The sequence below is a fragment of the Podarcis tiliguerta genome (assembly GCF_965153285.1).
Source record: "Podarcis tiliguerta genome assembly, chromosome: 10".
NCBI classification, from domain to species: Eukaryota; Metazoa; Chordata; class Lepidosauria; order Squamata; family Lacertidae; genus Podarcis; species Podarcis tiliguerta.
In genome coordinates, this window is record NC_139543.1 from 42,666,001 (window position 1) to 42,683,550 (window position 17,550).

Consider the following 17,550-nt stretch of genomic DNA (forward strand, 5'->3'; position numbering starts at 1 on the left):
ATCCTGTGTCTGATTTTGTTACCAGTGCCACTACCGCTGCAACAAATAGTTCAAGCTTACTACAATTAAAAAAGATAAAAACAATGGGATCCTAAAAGCATGCTTTTCACTTAGCCTACTTTTAACGATAGCTTGGATCCAAAAGTGGTGGTGGGCAAGCAGATAGTGACTTCCTGATTGACCCTTTCTACTGTAACCGCTCCATGTCACATCACATATTCTTTTCCAGAGAGCCCCTGAGCCATCAGAAGTGTCCTATTGAGGCACATGGGAGTAAAAAAACACACACAAAAAACTGTTTTTTAAGTGAAATTCTGCTCATGGAAGCTGGAATTCAAGCTGTTACCACCAATTACCGGAAGAAGCATTTGTACAAACTCCTCTGCTTCCACCAATTTCTGAAACATATGAATGATTCTCCTCAGTTTGACAGATCTCAAACTTTCCACTATCCAAACGCTCATTACAGGTGACTCCCCACTTGGGGGCTGTGTTCTGGGGGCCCTGCACACATAAGTGAAATTGCATAAAGTGTATACGTAATCATGTGTCAGTAGGGCACACGTAAATGCAGGGACGTTGGTATTGCAACATTCCCTGTCTGTAGCTAATCTCACTCCTCACCTGCTCACCAGTGAAGTTGATGGTAGTGTCATGTTGACTTTGAATTCCAGTTAAAACTCTTAATGTTTCACCACAAGGTCAGCATTTCCATTGTTTGTGCAGATACACAAACAGTAAATCCATGTTTTAAAAGAAAGCTACTGTTCATATTGTTTCATGTACGCAAACCTCATGAGTATTTTGAGAGCTTGGTGTAAAACACAAGCAAATAATTAATTAAATAAGCAGTTATCTAAGAAAGTACAATAATGTTCATATCCAAGAAATGTGTAATTAAAAAGTACCCTCATACTGGCAAATCTGGTGATTTGCCTCTGCCTTTACCCTGGCGGGGGGCTGCCTCTTTCTCCTGGTTGGTTAGGATTCAGTGCTGTTCATACCTCAAACCTGAGGGCACCTCAGAAAGAGCAGCAGGGAGTTCAGGATTCCCCAGCAGATCTCCAGACTGCTAATGATCTTGGAGAGCCATTGGATTGAGATATCCCAACCCCAAGACTGGAGGAGTGAAGTGAAGATAAGCTACTGAAGATAAGCTGAAGATAAGCTTCAGGCTGCACAGAAAAAGCATTTCGGTTCCTGAAGTTCATTCTACTTGTGCAGGTAAAAATATAACTGATGTAATTCTTCAGAATGTGGTATTAGTGTGTGAAAACAGTCAAGATCCAATGGTCATAGCTGTCAACTTACAGATTTGAAAATAAGGGACCAGCAGCCTCAAAAATAAGGGATCAGCAGCCAAAATAAGGGATTTTCTGGTCACAGGTATGTTCGACTTCTGAGCCCCTCCGAGCCAAAGGCAGAAAGCCCCGCCAGCAGCCAAACGAAGCCTCAAGCGGTGGTTCCCACAATGCAGCAACCCGGTAGAGGGGATGCAGCAAGGAAAACCACCGTCACCTCTGCGCTGGGAAGCGCTGAGCAAAGGCGAGGCCCCAGGCAACGTGGCCGATTTGATCGGCACAAGGCATGCAAGCTCCACCCCCCCAGTCGTTCTTAGACTCCTTATTGGGTGAGCAACGCAGCCAAGCAACACAGTTGGAGCCTCCCTCCTCCCTGGCCGGCAGGCAGGGAGGGAGAGGAGCTGCTTCCTTTGAAACCTGGGAAATTTAAGGGACAGCAGCGGGACACGGCGCTGGGATAAGGGAGTTTCCCACCAAATAAGGGACGGTTGACAGCTATGCCAGTGGTCCCCAGGCATGCGCCTCCAGATGGTGATGTCAGGCACCACCCTAGCACTGAGGCATCTTCAGTTGTGGTCGCAAGTAGTGGTCACAAGTAGCCGATAGTCAGGTGCAAAATGCTCCTGGCACCTGGCTAATTTCAAACACATGATACAAAGATGACATATTAACATGACTATTAACAGGTAGTTACCCTTCTAATATTGGTTCCTGGTGAATGAAAACAATTGGAATAGTTCTTTACATGTGCAAACGGAATTGGCATAATTTTCTAAAATTACAAAAATTGCATACCTGATATTTGGGAAGTATTTCCTTAATTCTAAAAAAACAAAATATGATGGGAGAATAAATGTTCAGTACATTTGTGAAAACTGTGCACAAAAGGTTGCTGTGCATGCATGATATATATGCTGATCTGCCTATGCTATTTAGAGAGCATTAGGGGTTAATCTTTGGTGAAGAGTATGCCCCTCTATTTGTATAACTTTGCATATAGAGGCAGGAAGGCTTGAGTTGTGCTCTGTTCCTAGTTTCATACTGTTACAGTGCTTCGTACTGATTCTATTTTTAGCCTTGTTGCCAGGCAGATCTTCTGTGCTTCCTGCTGATTCTCAGCCTCTGGTATTCATGGGCTTTTACAAACTGATCTTCAGGAGCCAACCAGCGTGACTATGCAAATCTTCAGTCCAGTCGTCTGACATCAGACGAGTCAAGTTTACTTGCTCGGCTTGCTGATAAGATAACAACATGGCTTCAGGGGGCTCGCTATTAGAGTATATTATTTACACATGCAAAACATACTATACTTTTTAATGTAGGCAAGTAAGAAACCAGGGAGAAAAGCTAACTCAGCATTGTAACTAGGCTTTAATTTGTCACGCTGCCTGAACTTGTAGTCCTGCCTACTTCCCACATTTATGACTTTGGTGGGAGGTTGGCAGTGACCTCAGTTTTTGACTGTGCATGCGCAAACAGATGCATTTCATTTCCTTGAGGAAAGGAAATCTCCTAAGAAAAAAGAAGTATGCAAGTAAGATGTTTCTGAGAAATCAATTGGCTACACGTTGGGCAAGGTTTTCAAATTGCCTTTTTCTATCATGAACATTAAAGTCTCTACACACTAGAATATTTAAATTATCGTTACTGTATGGTTCTTTATAAATACTAGTTTCTTAATGTTGAATCTCCGTGTTTTTTGCACATCCTTTCTCTTCTGCTTTCCCATGAAATTTTATTAGTGACCTCAAAGGGCTACTAAAGATAACACCAGACTATTGTGAGTTTAAATATTCAGTACCAAAATATAAAGGTCACACTTGCATCAACTCAGTTTATAGGACATGAATGGAAGAAATCGGTAAAAGATGTACGAGTACATAATAGTTGGTTTTCCCTTTTGGCACATTACCATCTTTTGCAAGACATTGGTAATGTTAAGTATTGCATAACTTTAAGTATCACTTAAGTAAATATTAACTTGCTTCTTTAAAATGAGTATATATCTTCATTAGGAACTGAAAACCTACCAGAGACTTGTTTTCATATTAAAAGCCATGTATTACCATTCCTCTTTTAGCTCTAGGAGCTGATGTCTGCATGTTTGTGTGAAAATAGTTTTGCACATGCTATTTTGTGGTATTTTACTTTAGAGGCAGTGTTCCATTTTCTGTTTCAGCCTGATAAAGCTGTTGCTTCTGATGAAGTAAGAAGTACAGTGGTACCTTGGTTTTTGAATGTCTTTGGAAATTGAATGTGCCACACGGCTTCTGTATTGAGTTTTCCAGAAGTAAATGCTTTGGTTTGCGAATGTTTTGAAAGTAGAATGGTCTTCCAGAACGGATTACATTCAAAAACCGAGGTACCACTGTAGTAGTGTGTTGTATAGAATGTAGACTAACTTGCATATGGGTAACTGCTAGGGGAGACAACTGTTGTCTGAAAACACCTGTAGATTTGAGAATTTCAAAACTTTGGTATTGAATTTTGAGGTAAAATGAAGTGTAAATGGTTTGCTTGTCTTCTGGACTTCTTTTTCTTTTGTTTTTCTGTTGAATGAAATGTTCTCATGTCTCCTTCACTGTAGGGGAATGTGCAGGTTGCACGTCTGAGTTATACAAAACATACGTAAGTTCAACTCTGGGCTAGGCTACTTGTTTCTCACCATTTCTAAATCAATTGCAGTGAAAACCTCCAGTTCCATATTTTCCTGTATATTTTTGTAAGCAACCATTTTTAAGCCTTATGCTTAAAATGTCAGTTAAATGTGGTGGTTAATCTTCTGACTCCTTTAACAAAAACATTTGAAAGGATTATGCATTTAAAGTTTTCTAATTATTCAGCAGTTATTGTCTGAAAATAAGAAATTATCTAAATGTTCAGTAGTAACATCTTTTTCTTGTTGCTGGGCAGATATGAGAGTGCATACTCCTGATTGGTAGTTGAGTATCTGCTTCCTCAAGCCAATCGGGTAAGGTAAAATTATACGGGGGAGAGAACTCGGTAACAATGAAGCAAGCTGCCGATTTATTTTCCCTGTGTGAAGATCACACAAACTAAGAGTGTGGCTACAGCTGGCTCCCTCTTGGGTATGTTTCAGAAATTACAAGGTCTCAAAGAACAAGGGGGAGGAGGAGTGCTATTACTATTATTACTATTATTTATTTTTTTCCTCGTTAATGTTCTTTTGGAATGCTGAATATTGTGTAAAGGAGAAAATAGTTTTCTGTGTACAATAGCTTAAACAGCCCAATCTTAATTAAATGCTTAGGAGGTAGAAATAAGATACATAAGCGCTAACTTGCAATTAGACATAATTCCTCTTTGTTGGCGACATGCATGCTTTTCTTTTTCAAAGAGATATACTTCATTTTTATTTAATGTAGTAGAGAACATTTGTGGCATGTAAATTTATATTTGTTCTTTTTTGTAAATTTATACATAATTTTAATAGCTCAAATCAAGCTTATTAAATATAAATATATATATATTGCATTTTTGATGAAAAAGTAATGTATTTACAGAATGTGATGAAATTAAATATGAAAATGAAAATTATTCTAGAACACTGATTCTTCCATATGACACTCAACACGCTCCCAGATCTTCTTTGTGTGGTATGCATAAAGTTGAATTTTAATAGGTAATTTGGAAATGTTCCAGCCAGATTCTAGAAAAGGAACATTTTGTTCGGTACTCTGTTTTTGCAAGGCTGGAATCTACGACCCTTTATCTAGAACTAGATACACTGGCCAATGACTGTCCTTAATTTCTTTGCAGACATTACTACATGCAAGTCAGTTTTGCTTGTCTAGATTATATGGAGTAATAAGTTGCAGGGTTACCATGATTATATAATTTTATTCTTGTAGAGATTCTATTAGTGCTTTGGACAAACACTATGCTTTTGCGAATGCAATGGCTGTGCTGTTCTAGAGTACTTATATTATGTAGAGAACCACTGTATGCAGTCATTTTGTATTCTAGCTTATGTTGCTGCCTTTTGAGAATCCTTTTACAGTCTCCCCCCCTGTTGCCAGGCAAAACCCAAAATACTAGCAGCTGATTGGCTAACCTTTTCAGCTACTCAAGAGCTGCTCACATGAGTTTACGATTATGGGCTAATCCACAGCAGCTATGCTAATACTTTCTTTGTTGCCATGCAGCAGTGATCTCACTTAAGGGAAAAACATGGGGGGGGGTGGGGGGGGGAAGGAAAACTACCTCATTGGTAGAGCAAGGATCCTTTTGGGTATCATTTTAAGATCCAGTGGTACACTCCTTTTACCATATAAGCATTTGCAACTACAACATGGGGTAGCTTATTACTAGGGGGGGGGGGGACAATGACTTGAGGAATCTTTTGTGGTTGCGGTGATTTTATACAAAAGGATAGAATGTTTAGCATATTACTGTGACTTCTTATGGAAGGAGAATGTGTGGTGTTTAGATACAACAGTACTATTCACTACTATTTATGCATTTGTATACTTTTCTAAAGTGAGCATTAGGCGCTGTACTGTAAAACATCATTTTCTTGAAGGAAAGCTGTTGAATTCTCCTGTGATACTTCTTTATTTGGCACACAACCAATAAGGGCATATCCATAAGAGGTGTGTTTGGATGCATTGAATCAAACCAAACAGCACTGGAACATAAACTTCATTAAAATACCAGTTGTCTCTGGGGCAGTTTGAGAATCCTCGCTTACACCAGAAGAGATCAAAACTCTCACAGTGCAGTATATTTTTAGATACTACTGCCTTGTGTACATGCAGAAATTAGCTTAACTTTCTTATGAACTTGGTCTTGTGAATCATAACACCATTTTTGAAGAGGCTTAAAGTATGGAAGTTGTTACCCACTGAATAAGATGAGTATGATCTCCCAGAATCAAATGAATATACACCTATTTTCAGGTAAGAAAACAATTTTACCATTCCTCTGTTCTTCCTAGAACCAGAAAACATATGAAAGAGAACCGCTGATTGGCTTGCACGAATATGGTCAAATTATCTCAAGTGCTCTGTGTGATCTAAATCCCCAACAGCTTTGTGTGTCCTATTTCCTTCAGTACTCTGAGTTCTATTAAGTGGTACAGTGTGCACCCTTGTGGATGTCGATTGAAATTGTACTGTAAAACCTGTCTTTACTGCATATGATATATAGGTAGCTTAGCAAGCCATCTTTCATTTGTTGTCTTATTACTTAAACATTGCATAATGGACAGGGTTGCATACCTTCAACAAAGATCTGGATCCTTGGCAATATAGAGAAATTTCTGCGTAAATAAGTGAATGACAAAATAAAGATAAAATTACAATTATTTTGTTAAGTGTTTTAGCTTCTATGATTATCAGTTGCAGGTCACATAATATGGCTGTCATGATAAGGCTTAAATACTTTTGTGTGACAGTCAAAATATCTTAATGATAAATATCTTAATGATAAATGCAAATTTAAATAGGTTTAAGGCAGCCAGACAGAACTTCAATAATGTTCTTCAGGAAACCTTTTAACTGTTGAATTTGTTAACTCATCCTGCATAATGAAAATCAGCTTCTATACATTCATTCTGTTAGGAAAGTTATGTATGTATAACAGTTTTTGTTACATAAATAACAAGTTGGCAAGTTGTGGTGGGAGAATGCAATATCAGTTTACAATACTTGTTTCAATGTTTGTTCGTTTGGAACCATTTGGCAAATGTGAGTTTCTTTTTTAAAAAATTGTGGCAGAATTACAAGATGAGCAATTTGGTGCATGTTCAACTAAATGGTTTTAGGAGTTTTGCGCAGACAAAACCATTTTTAAAAAACATCCCCTCCCAAGGTCTGTTTTGCACATCACATTAGACCACAGTTTAAATAAAAGTTAGAATAAAAAACCTATTAGTGTTCCGTGTGAACTCAGTTTGGTACCATAATGATGCTTTGTTAACAATGGTTTGTGTGTGGAAAATAAACCATGGTTTGTTGCAGTTTTACTGACTTTAATTATGGTCCAGTATTGCATGTGAGCTTTGGCACCTCCTTAACTGATTTAAGTGTGGTTTGTTTCATTGGCATGTCCAAATCACCCACCAAGCAATGTAGAGACTAGGGAAGAGTTTCTGGAAAATGTAACTGCTCTCAGCAACTCTTATTTTACATTTCCCAAGGATGACATCACTGGCTGATATAATAATTTCCCTTTGCTGAACCCAACTCTGTTCCATTCCTGCTTCGATTTGCTTCTGCGGCTTGAGAGGGAATTGAAAACTTAAATGGAACTTCTTTGAACTATAGCTTTGGAGATATTTCGACTGATGGGTGATTGATTGATTGATTGATTGATTGGCTTTGGTTGGCAAATTAATGTGGTGATGAAGTGCTGTCTTAAAAACAAATGACTTTCTCCAAGTAGCACAGCTCAAAATAGCCATAATTATTGATAGTGACACACAAAAATAAAATGCAGAAACCCAAGAATGGGTGTCAAATCTGGGGGGAAGTTGAAAATGATGTTCTGTGCCATTACAGTCACTATAGCAAACTGGTGAAACTACTTAGTTTGTATTAAGTTTGTATTAAGCAGCCTTTCAACCCTGCTGACAGCAGAGAAATCTGGTAATTCCAACGTAGGTGATCCTAACTAAACAGAATGAATTCATGGTAACAACTGGTGGTTGGTTGAGAGACGAAAAATAAGAAGTGTGATTACAGAGGAAAAGACTAGAAGGAAAGGAGCATGAGCACTTCTTTCTTGGAGGAGTAGGTGGGGAAAGCAACTGTTTGATGAGAGTTGCAGAAAATCAAGTTTCCCATACCCTTGCTTTCACAGACAATCCATGGAGGAGAAATGGTGATGTGGTGAGGCTGTATCAGCTGTTAAGCACCACAAACGGGTCAGGGAAGTTGGGTGGAGAGATAGCTAAAGGCAGGAAGTAGGTGGGATGGAAGGAGAGCAGAGTATGACAAGGCAAACCATAGTTTCTTTGACCATCTGTGGCTTGGCTGTAACATGGTTTGTTCTATAAAGCACAATTTCAGAATGGTGATGTGATGTGTGAACCAAGCCTACATTTATCTGACTACTTCAGAAGTTATGTTCTGCAAAAGAGCAAATTAGGGGGGGAAACATGTTAATTATATATTTTTCATACTGAGGCTTATAGAATAATTAACCATATTTGTGTACTGACCTTTGTGGGTAATTTTTTAAGTCAAGATGGTAAATAAAACACCAAGGAAAGGGCACATTTCAAATCATCATGTTTAATCTAGTTCCCATTTTTTTGCTTAAAACATATTTCCTGGGAAAAGATGCATTTTGCTGTGACAAATTACTCTGTTACAATTTAATTTTTTAAAATATGGTTTTAAATTTACTATTTATTACCTTGGGAACATTACCTTGGGAACATATTTCAAAGCTTTTAGTCATGCAGCCTCATGCATTTTGTATATGTGTGTGAGTGTATTTGCTTTAGAAGAACAGTTGGGAAATTAAAGATTTCTGTATGATTCTTTCCTATATGAAGGACAGCAGGATTCACATACATAAGGAAACCGAAGACCCATATTCAATATTCATAATTTACACAATTTATGATCTTCTGTGTCACAACATCCACAAAGGATGTTGATGTGAAGGGAACATGTGTAAAACGCTTGTTCCTTTTACAGTGAGAAGTGTAGTGTTTGTAATGTTTTGTTTTTATAAGTGCATGAATATACAGACTTTTTTTGCAATAACAATAAATGTATGCCAGTGCTCTTGATGTACCAACCACACCAAAGCCAGAAAAATGAAACAATGTGATATTTGTAAAGTGTGTTTGCGTGTGTGTGTGTTGCATTCATTCATTTTTCTTAAAAATGTATACCTTTACAGAATCAAGATGGAAAACAATGAAGAACGTCAAAGAAAGATTTTTAAGGCCCGCAAAACCATGAGAGCAAGTGACAGGCAGCAGCTTGAGAGTGTCTATAAGGTAAAGGAGGAACTTCTGAAAACCACAGATGTCAAGTTGTTAAATGGGAAACATGAAAACGGGGATTCAGATCTTAATTCCCCGTTACTCATTTCTGAATGTACTGAGGGCAAAGAAGTGAATGGCATAGAAGATTTATGCCTTGACTCCGAAGGACAAAAAATGGACTCTGAAGAACTCACGGATGCCAAAAGCCCAGATGTGAAAGAGAACCCGGTTAGTGACCTGACTCCTAAACTTGAAACCCTGACCCCTGAGAGCATTGTTTCTGAGCAAGAACATGAGGATGCTAGCACTGCTCCAGGCTCTGAACCGGAAAATCAGGTGCTTGACTGTAATATTGATAATGACTTGCAGGACGAAGTCAAAGTCAATGATGATTTGGACCACAAAGATAATTGTATAAAAGACGTTTTGGACCAGAAAGCCACACCAAGCGAGCCTGAAGAGGAAAGCAAAGTAAGCTGTGATATTAATGACAGCTCAGTAGAACCAGTAGAAACAAATGAGTCAGCTCTTGCTCCTGATACACCTATGGAAGAAGAAAAGAGTACCAAGGAAACCCTTGTAAAAGAGAACATTGATGAGGAAGCAATATCTAGTAGTATTGATACAGATGTAAATCCAAAGGAGGAAGCTACTCAATCTGCAGAACCTTTAGAGACCAGCACTCAAAAAGCTGTAGAAAATGAACCAGCAGAAAACATTTTGGGAAATGCAGCCACAATGGAAACAGAGGAAATTATTCCAATTTTAGAAAAGCTGGCTCCAGCAGGTGAATTAAGTTGTTTCCCCAAATCTACTATGCTTCCTGTAGAAAATCCTAACTTTGATGCAGAAGATAAAGCAGAAAACCCATCAAATTCTTTAGCCAAACATGAAAGCAGCGAAAGTTTGCCCAAAGAAGCTTTCTTGGTACTTTCAGATGAAGAGGAACTCTGTTCTGTTAAAGAAGCTGAAGTGATAATGCCGAATGATTCAACCCCTTCAGGTGAGTGGTATTTTTTCTTCCTTTAAAAAATAAGTCTTTTCAAGACTGTTCTGAATTATCTGCCCATGTTCTTGGAAATTTGCTTGCTTGTTTTTTTAAGGGAATGTGCTATTCAGCAGTGGACAAGTTAATGTTAAATTTAGTATGAATTTTATCTATTGCTTTAATGCTAGATTATTAAAGGATGGTTTTAAGAGTTCTACGGAGCAAACTGCTGGTTTACCTGGAACAAGTCCCGTCTGAAGGCTGTCCTAAACATGTATGACATATGCTACTGGTTACTACTTGTGGTTTCTAGTTACAACACATGGATAATAGAAGAAGCTTGATTTTGTTGCTGTTGACAAGTTATAGGCTTTATGGAATATTTGAATGCAGTCGGACTGGGTTTTATTAGTTCTAGTTTCGCCTTCCCTACTCAATGTCTACTAGCTATTTTGTTTCATTTGTGAATCACTTCCTATAAATCTTCTGAAAGCATTTTAACAATAAAGCCATCAACATTAAAACATATAAAACAATTTCATATGTAAGAGCAATTTCAAAATCCAATATAGTTATAGAAATCTCATTCTGAATTTCCACTCCCCAGTTCTGGGGATCTATATTCTTAAGATTGCAACATATGTGAGGTTTTAGCTAGTAGGTGGCGGGCTAGATATGTTTTTGAAAACGCTTGCACACAAGTACAGAACTATACAGGCACCCATAACAGGAAAAGGCAACAGAGGACAGGGAAGTAGTGGTTGAGGAGAGAGGCCAGAAAACAGCGTAAATATTTCATCAAGGACTGTCTATCGGTGCAAGTGAGAATAGTGGAATACCTATGGGAAAAGTCTGAAACATGAAGTGTGTGGGCAGTCACATTATTTCTGATAAAAAGTCCCTGTCTAGAAGCATGCTATATATGTTATTTCCTTTCCCTTTTGAGGAAAAGGGATTCAATGCAAAGTTGTATTTTATAGACTTCACCACCATCTTGATAAATTTTGAAGCCATAATACAGGTGCTGCAGATCATTCAAAAGTTGTGTAGCTATGGTCTATACAATCTGCTGATACTCATCATCTTCAAGGGTGCTCACGAGTCAGTTCTTGAGGTTCAATGGATTACAGTGGTCAGATACCAATTATTGAGGAAGAGGGTAGAATTGACTTACCTGAAGCTGATATGCAGGACTTCCGAAAACAAGCACCGCCTGAACACCAAGTAGCAAACTTCGATGTGCACTGCAGGCAGCAAAATTGCTTTAGCAGTTAGTATGAACTCACCTTCCCTCAAATAAAGAGGACCACCCATCTTCTCTGCCTAATCTGGATTTATATTATTTCATTTACCCTCACTCACCATTACAGGGTTTAGACACTGGTTCACAGTGGAGGTAGCTGCCCTGGGATGAGCAGAAGATGAAAATACAGTTGGGTATCATCAGCATACTGAGGAGTGTATGGACATAAATTTGACCACAGACGTCATGTAAATGTTGTGTTGGGGACAGTATCAAACACTTGAGGAATGCAGGACAGTATCTCATAATTCTATATCCTGAGACACTGATTGGTATGAAATTACTGTATAAAATCTCTAGACCTTTACAAGCCCAGAAGAACAAATGGTCAGTATTTTCAAATATAGTTGAGATATTTTGGATCACAGCTAGACTTTGCAATCAGTGAAACTAGAATGGTCTCTGTAGTTCAGTCTGCTTTGATATTATTTCCACAAAGAATGCCTCAGGCCACAGCCACTTCCCACTTAGTGCTTCAAAACGTAAATGAGATGGCCACAACCTTGATGTAAAGTTGACTTCTTCAGCAATAGTGGCCACTGCTTTTTAAAGATTAATGTCACATGCCTCTCCCAAAAAATGGCACTGATATTTTCCTTAACTCTTGGAACTATGTCTTATGACTGGATGCAACTAGCCAATGGAAAGAATAAAAACAAACTAAAAGAAACAGCTGTGATGAGCAGGTGCCCTGATGTCATGGCATCTAGTTTGAACAAAATCCTAGCAGTTTTATACATAAAACAGCTGTCTGTTTTTGAGCTCCACTAGTTGAAAGGCATTCGGAGCAGCTAACAATTTAACATGTAACAAAAATCACATGCAAAAAACCAAGTAGCCAAGGTAAGTAAGTCTTAGACGCAATCAGCAAGTTCTAAAACACCTCGTCCAGGAAAAGGTTCTCCATCTCATGCCAAAAAGTCAACAAACACTGCCCTGGAAGTGCATTCCAAAATTGGGGCCTTTTCAGTACATCACCCCAGTTTTGGTCATGATCCTTTTCACATTTAGCGGTGGAGGAACTGTTAAGAAGTGCCTTTGAGGAATATCTCAGCAGTGAACCAGTGACATATCTGGACCTACTTTCTGGGTTAGTGTACTTCTACAACCTGTTTTACTATATTTAGAAGAAATCAGATGAATGACACTTTGGATGCAGTGGGTGCAGGTAAGAACATCTCTACTTCCATCATCAGTATACCATAAGTCAAATGTATTCCATATATGTTTGGTTGGATTCAGCTGAGGGTTGCACCATTTGTCTTCAAGCTGTCATGATGCTTTATTCTCTGCAATCCCCCAATAAACCAGAGGGTTGCCCAACTGCAGCTACAACAGAAGCACCTATTTGCATTTTCTTTTGAAATACTGGATTACAAATCCTTCATAATTCTGGACAAGGTGAGCTCTGTGAGCATCTGAGGGCAGATCATTTTGACTATTTAGGAGTTGCAGTTCTGGTTAGTGTCCTGGCATTCTAACCGTGTATCAGAAAATAATCTGTCCATGATAAATGTATCATTGTTACAACTGATCATCCTATTTTTGGCTTGTACAAACAAATTAATAGTCTGTGTCAACAGTATATTAGGAAAGTTCTATGGCAACTATCAAATACTAAGCTAAATGCTTCAGTGTGTTGCTGTGGATGTAGATGTTTCTCAGAACTACTGCTTTGGAAAAGACTTTCACACAAGATGCACACTTCTTTGTATACATTTAGAGTTTGCTAGACATCAAAACAGGCAGTATGCTAACAGATTTTCCAGGCCCTCCTTAGCACCTAGTGCAAAGTGCATGAAGTCACAGTTGGTTAAACTTCATAGGGGATACATGGCTGAAAGGATAAAATCCCTATAGACTACACCTGTACACTTATTTTCTGCTGGAGCTGATTGGTCTAAAATTGCCCCACCTTGCACTATCTAGCCAGGTTTGTAGTGTCTCCATAAATAATTTAGATATATGTACTTGCTGATACTAGAAATACTGTATCCAGCGTCCACTGAAAAAAGATTTTGAATGGACATGGCCCATGACTGTGCTGCTCCTCCTCCTTACCTGAGCCCCATAATATACTGTCTTCCTCCATTGCCTAATTGGGTTGATGTAACTTCTCATTCACAGTCACTTGCCAGGACCTATTATGGACAGTCAATTCAAATTATACTCAATATTTCCCCCTTCTCTCAAAAGTAGCCATTAGCATTCAAAAAACCTTGCAGTCAACACTAGGCATGGCCAAACTTGGCCCTCCAGCTGTTTTGGGACTACAGTTCCCATCATCCCTAACCAATGGTCCTATTAGCTAGTGATTATGGGAGTTGTAGTCCCAAAACAGCTGGAGGGCCAAGTTTGGCCATGCCTGCGGAAAACACTAAAACATCCACACTCTACATAACCAAGATTCACCATAAAAACCTACTAAGTGAATTTGATAATTCATGTAAGATCATACATGAAAGCATGTTGACTTCACTGTGTTTTTTTCACATTTCATTGTCATATGTATTTGTCAGGAGCTTGTCCTACACTCGAGTAGGACCCTGGCAGAGAGACATGCCCGACTGGCATGTTCTCTCCCTCCTAGTCGATCGGGAGCTTCAAAAGCTTTCTTCTGCCCAAACATGACAGCGACTGATGCCATCAGACGTTGGCACACCTAGGGATCTGCAGAGTGTTCGCAGTTTGCATAACAGAACTCCACAACTCAGCATTTTGGCTAATCTACTTTATTTACATATAAACACACACGGAGCACTGCAACATGGCTCCCCCTCTCTCTAGCATCAGACAGCAAAGAGGAAAAGAGCAAAGGACAATAGTCCCACTTCACGGAACACAGTAATACAAAATCCTGTCTCTGTCACTTCCCACACTGTGGAGTAAAACATACACCGTCATGTGATAGACAACAATCCCATGACTGCAATCACGGAGCAGGAATTCTAACAGTATTGATGGATATGGTACTTGACTACCTTATCAAAATAGTTCTTACATAAAACTTTTTTTTACAAAAGGACTAATTTATATTTTCCAAAAACTCTGCAAGCATATTTAAGGACTGCTGTGACCTGTATAGGTTCTGCCTTGTTAAGAGACTTCCATTCTTTCAAGAGGTGCTTAGCTGGCATTGAGGAATCCTGAAATTGATCTAGAACCAGGGTTGTTGACTGCCTCACTTTTTTTATTTTAATAAATAAAACTTTTTAAAATAATCATTTAGTAAGTATAAAATAAATATACAGATTTAATAAACAATAATAATAAATGAACGGCAGAACATGAGGTTGAAATGGTAGAGTTGGAGAGAACAGATGGTGAAATTGAAATGTATTACATCTCTGGACTCCACCTTGAAATCTTCATAGCCTTATCTCTCATTAAAGTAAACACATTCCTTTCCCATGAAGGAAGGATCAAGTGGCAGAGTTACTTTTGCTTTCTAGGCAACACTTTGGTCAAAAGAAGAGGGGGGAAATAGCATTCAGAACTCCCTTGTTCTTTTAAACAATTAGAGCAGGCTTTTGTTCTGCCTTCAGGCCTTTAATGAGCAACCTCCCTTCCCTTCTTGAAGCCAGAAAGCAGCTCACATATTGAATGTAAATTTCAGCTGGCAGATGGTGAAATCTCTGAGTCATAAATTATAACCCTCTCCGAAATAATTAAGAAATAGAGGCTTTTGCAGACCCCATACCCACCAGGATCTTATGGCTTTGGGGCATGATGTTGATTCCTCCACTCATAATTCACTTAACCTTTTCAGGGTTCCAAGGAGCTGACAGCTTCTTGTTCTCCTGACACAGAAAACTTCTTTCAGAACATCAGGGATTAGTCCTCTATTCACTGCCCCCCCGGAGTGAATTCTTTAGCAAAGAATCATGTTTGGCTATCATTTTTCGCCAAATAATATCTCCATCAGCAGCCTGCTGACAAAAGATGTTCAATCTACCATGTTCCTCCCCTGGAAGTTTGCCTCACTCACTTCTTGGCTCTAGATTCAATCTAGTATATATCGAACTGGGCTCCTTTGGGAGGAAAAGGGGAATGGAAATGTAATAAATATATAGTGTGAATACCAAATCTGCAGGAACACAGATGTCTCCCTAGAATCTGATGCCAGAACTGGATATGATCAGCATACTGATGATCCCTCAGCCCAAATCTCTGGATAATGGTGACCTCGCCAGACATTTCATGTAAATGTTTTACAGACTGGAGGATGAAATTGACCTCTGCAGCTATAGCCAGTAATATCAAAAGCCACTGAAAATTCCTGGGGATTAAGATGTCTGTACTCTCCCTGTCGGTTTGCCATTTTAGTTTCAAAACAAGGACAGAAATCGGATTGAAGTGAATCTAGATCATTCTTTTCAGGAAACTCATCACAGTCTCTAGAATTGAGCAATTTGGCTTCATCACACTGTTCAAAATCCATGTATTCTGCTGGATTGCACCCTTAGAACTAATAGCAGATAAGAAACCACTCTTTGTTAGTGTGTGGGCAATCATAATTGGCCCATACACCTTCATGAGGTTGGTGGGGTGGTTGGTGATTTGGACTAGGGCCTGAGAGATTAGGATTCAAATCCTCACTCAGCTGTTAAGTTCTTTGGGTGAACTTGGGCCAAGTCCCTGCCTCTCAGACTAACCTACCTCATAAGTTTGTTGTGAGGAAGGGCCATAACTATGCATGCCACCTTGAAGTCCTTTGGGGAAAGGTGGAATAGTGCAAAAAATAAGATAAGCTACTCTGTAACCAGCTAACAAACTGGTCGTGATGAGAGAGATCTTAATACCTCAATTACACATAAACATTTGTTCCCAAGTCCTACACATTAATTATTCAGATGATTTCTATGCTGCCTATCAATGCAAACATTCTCAAGGAGGCTCATAACAATAAAAGCCAAACACAGAAAAACATTTACTGTTTAAAAGTTTAACAGATAAAACTGGCAACACTAAGACTCCTATAGTATTTACAGTCAAGCTTCTGAGAAAATCAGAAGTCGCTACCTGGCATGAAAAAAATGCCTCTTGAGGGAAAAGAATTCCATAAATAAGGTGCCGCAGCTGAGAATGCCCTTTTCCCAGTCACCATCTGCCTTTAAAAATTCTGCTCTTGCTTCACTGTTGATAGTGGAGGCACCTGAAGGTGGGCCTCTGACTGCTACCTCAGTGTTCGGATGCACTGATACAGAGGTGGTAGTTCTGAAAGTTTGCCTGGAATCAGGAGATTTTAAAGGAAGCAGCAGCACTTTGAATTTCTGTTGTAAACAGTGAAGATATACTCCCTCTGATTGGTCCCAGTCCAACAATTAACCTGCATTATGAAATAAGCTATGATAACTTACGATCTCTCTGTGGCTTTTGATGTCATTGGCCATGATATTATCCTAGAACAGCTCCATAGAATGGAAATTGGGGACATTGTGTTACAGTGGTTCTGGTCTTCTCTATGGGACCAAATCCAGAAAGCAGCACACTCTGGCCTTGTGGTGGTTACACTATGGGTGCTCCTGGGAGTAGTCATTAATATTTTTGGGGGCAAGATGTTGTTAGTGCTTAATTCCCTATAACATCTGAATCCAGAGAGGCTGTGCAGGCCCTGGATTCATTACCTGGCCACAGTGGTGGGACAGATGAGAGACAACAAGCTGAGTTTGAATCCTGGTGGTTCCTGGTCCAAGAAGGTGGTCAATTGCCTGCCCTGGATGGGGTTGCACTCCCCTAAGGAGAAAATTCACAGTTAGGGAGTGCTTAAAGATCAATCTCCTGAAGCCTCTCCAGATACCTTATTTTTCGCTCTCTAGGACGCACCTTGTTTTAGAGGGAGAGAACAAGGGGGGGAAAACTCCCCCTCTCTGCTCATCACCCCTTCAGCGAAGCAGCAGAAGAAACAGAGCCCCTTCCATTTCTCCTCCCGCTTGGCTGAAGGGGCGCTGCGCAGCTCTCCCTCTCTGCTGAAGCCAGGAGAGTCTTGCTTTCC

The 17,550-nt window shown here is 39.3% G+C and overlaps 1 protein-coding gene and 1 long non-coding RNA gene across 17 annotated transcripts in view; one reads left to right on the forward strand and one right to left on the reverse strand.

Annotated features, from left to right (window-relative positions):
* The window catches only part of ATF7IP (activating transcription factor 7 interacting protein), a 69,044-nt gene that overhangs the window by 25,770 nt on the left and 25,724 nt on the right, over positions 1-17,550 (forward strand). For 15 of the 16 annotated variants that reach the window (XR_014502306.1, XR_014502307.1, XR_014502308.1 and 12 more), the window contains exon 2: positions 9,177-10,267. Coding sequence is in view for 12 of the 16 variants with exons in the window: in XM_083400288.1 (XP_083256414.1) it covers positions 9,177-10,267 (1,091 nt within the window). In the remaining 4 variants the exon portion in view is untranslated. Of the gene's footprint in view, positions 1-5,685; positions 6,221-9,176; positions 10,268-17,550 lie in introns of those variants that run through there. The other variant, XM_083400280.1, reaches the window with a different exon arrangement.
* On the reverse strand, positions 16,383-17,526 carry LOC310658455. The gene is made up of 2 exons (XR_014502334.1): positions 17,183-17,526; positions 16,383-16,884 (listed from the first exon to the last, which is right to left on the reverse strand). It is a non-coding gene; the product is annotated as an uncharacterized lncRNA (long non-coding RNA).